Below are 2,500 nucleotides of genomic sequence, written 5' to 3'. Positions count from 1 at the left end.
TCGGAGGCAGTGCCCTTGGTCATGTCCAGGTACTGGCTGTAGTCTTGTAGGTCGACGTAATTCAAGGGCTTCTTCCTCGGCTCCACCGCCATCACGGAGTCGGACGTGAGCTCCGTGACGGGCAGGGTCTTGTGCTGGAACTCCATGCTGCTTCGCGGCGAAATCTGCAGGATCTTGCGGGTCTCCTCCGACGGGTTCTTGACGCGGCGGTAAAGACACAGGAACAGCAGGACTACGATGATGGACAGGAAACTGCAGATTATCACCAAACTGATAACCAGCAAGTTTAAAGAGTCGTCCTCTGGGCCTACCAGTGCTGTTCCTCCTGTAAATTAGGATATGTTTGAAACTCAGAAGAGGGACATGGTATGACATTTTACCATAAGAATATTAAGATGATGAATAGTGGGTTAACCTTTCTTCGTTTCATGATAGTCGAGCACGACCTGATGCGAGCTTCAAGATACGAATCACGCGAGAGGCACTGACCTTGCTTGGGCAGATGATGCTCCGTCATGTGGAGGTGGAGGAGCGGCCCGTGCACGTCCTGGCCCGAAGGCCTTGCCCGCACCACGCAGCGCCAGTTGCCTTCGTCTTGCGGCCTCACCTCCTGCAGCGCCAGGGAACAGTTGCCTTCCTTGAAGTTGCCCTCGATTCTGTAGTCGCCCGTGAAGTATTTTGTTCTGTTCTGATTTTCATCTTCTGGAATGACACGGTGAAGTTATGTTAGCGAATGATGCCGTGCCGTGTTTTATCGAGCAATATATTTACGTTGACAAGTAATGCAATGTAAAATCATTTCGTAGTTTTACCTTCGGATTTGGAGAGAACAGCTCCGTGTGGCATAATCCAGGAACAGAACGATATGGGCTGGTTCACCTGGCACTTGAGAATCGCCGGTTCCCCCAGGGGAGTGTTCTGAATCTGGTCCTCGTCAGTGCCCTCAAACTCTACTGGTTTAGACTGAAAGGAAAGGATCGCTGAGTTACCGAGATTCATTTACACTGCTTGGTCATATTTAATCGAGAACTATTATGTATGACGATATGTCAGAATGACTCCATGCGAAATATACCTGCTCGTGCTCTCGTCGGCCGTGCCTCGGGGAGATGGGCTCCGTGACAGGTGGGGACCAAGTGGCACTCTCTGCCTCTGCAATACCACGCAAATGCCATTAGAATTCTAAATTATCTTTTAAAACGATTAGAAGCTGATTTTACATTTCCAAGCGTAGAATTAAGTCTGCCCCAATATATATCAACTTATCCATGCTTGTAACTAAAACTCATAAGAGCTGAAAGCAGTTTCTTACCTGTGATAACTCTAAGAGTGGCTGGCTTACTCATGAGGAACTTGGACGAATGGAACTTGAGAGCTTGGCAAAGCCACTGGCCCTCTTGGACTTTGCGCACCTGAAACCATCCAGAAAAATCATATAAGTCAGTCTCCACGTAATCAAATATTAGATTTATTCCGTTATGCTCATCTTCGTCATAGGCGCTAAGCTGGACTGTATAGAGTGTGGCGTTGCCTTACCTTTTTTATCCTGATGGAGCAGTCCCTCTGGTGCGCAGGGCTGAAGTCCTTGACGAGCACCGGCGTGACGCGCTCGTCGAAGAAGTCGAGACCCATCTCCAGGTAGTACCAGCGGCACACGTGGGCTTGCTCGGACGTCTGGAGAAGGTGGCGGGGAGAGAGATGTTTGTGAATTGAAGGGCGGGAGAGAGATGTTTGTGAATTGAAGGGCGGGAGAGAGATGTTTGTGAATTGAAGGGCGGGAGAGAGATGTTTGTGAATTGAAGGGCGGGAGAGAGATGTTTGTGAATTGAAGGGCGGGAGTTATGTTTGAAGAAGTCGGGAGAAGAGAAGTTAGTGTGAATTGCAGGGCGGAGAGAGATGTTTTGTGAATTGAAGGCGCGGGAGGAGAGAGAGGTTTGTTGAAGGGCGGGAGAGAGAGGTTTGTGAATGTTGTGGGCGGGAGAGAAGGAGAGAGGTGAATTGAGATTGGAGAATTGATGTATGGGAATTGTGAAGGGGGGGGGATATTGAAGAGATTGAAGGGGGGCTAGAGGGAGAGAGAGAATTGAAGGGCGTTTGAGAGATTGGAGGAGAGATGGTGCGGAGAGAGATGTTTGGAAGAGAGATGAGATGTGAATTTGAGATTGGAAGGGATGGAGAGAGATGTTGAGGAATTGAAGGGCGGGAAGTTGAATTTGAGGGCGGAGGGCGGGTAGAGGATTTTGTGTATTTGCAGGGAGGGAGAGAGATTGTTGAAGAATTGAAGGCGAGAGTAGATTGTTGAATTGAAGGGCGGGAGAGAGATGTTTGTGAATTGAAGGGTTGGAGGGAGAAACAGGGAAACTCTCCCATTTTTTGCTAAGTTTGCTTGATTTAATCATTGACATTTGACTCGAACCGAAGTCTCGAGTGGTGCGTTGCAACTTACCATGCACTTGAGGACGACCCGCTCCCCCTCCGGAACGGTGACGTTGGAAGGCTG

The 2,500-nt window shown here is 49.2% G+C and overlaps 2 protein-coding genes across 3 annotated transcripts in view; one reads left to right on the top strand and one right to left on the bottom strand.

Moving 5' to 3' along the window:
* lsn (vacuolar-sorting protein SNF8) overlaps nucleotides 1-2,500 on the top strand; it is a 45,222-nt gene that overhangs the window by 8,697 nt on the left and 34,025 nt on the right. The window lies entirely within an intron of this gene.
* LOC122248203 (uncharacterized) overlaps nucleotides 1-2,500 on the bottom strand; it is a 12,825-nt gene that overhangs the window by 1,712 nt on the left and 8,613 nt on the right. The window contains exons 2-8 of the mRNA XM_043008071.2: nucleotides 2,447-2,500; nucleotides 1,537-1,674; nucleotides 1,313-1,412; nucleotides 1,076-1,152; nucleotides 813-963; nucleotides 490-702; nucleotides 1-325 (exon numbers count right to left, since the gene is read on the bottom strand). The exon at nucleotides 1-325 is cut by the window's left edge and continues 1,712 nt beyond it; the exon at nucleotides 2,447-2,500 is cut by the window's right edge and continues 80 nt beyond it. Of these exons, the coding sequence (XP_042864005.2) occupies nucleotides 1-325; nucleotides 490-702; nucleotides 813-963; nucleotides 1,076-1,152; nucleotides 1,313-1,412; nucleotides 1,537-1,674; nucleotides 2,447-2,500 (1,058 nt within the window). The remainder of the gene's footprint in view (nucleotides 326-489; nucleotides 703-812; nucleotides 964-1,075; nucleotides 1,153-1,312; nucleotides 1,413-1,536; nucleotides 1,675-2,446) is intronic.

The sequence above is a fragment of the Penaeus japonicus genome, unplaced genomic scaffold (genome assembly GCF_977035675.1).
Source record: "Penaeus japonicus unplaced genomic scaffold, GWHDUDI00000001_assembly GWHDUDI00000010, whole genome shotgun sequence".
Lineage (NCBI taxonomy): Eukaryota > Metazoa > Arthropoda > Malacostraca > Decapoda > Penaeidae > Penaeus > Penaeus japonicus.
This window is presented reverse-complemented; position numbering and strand designations above follow the sequence as displayed.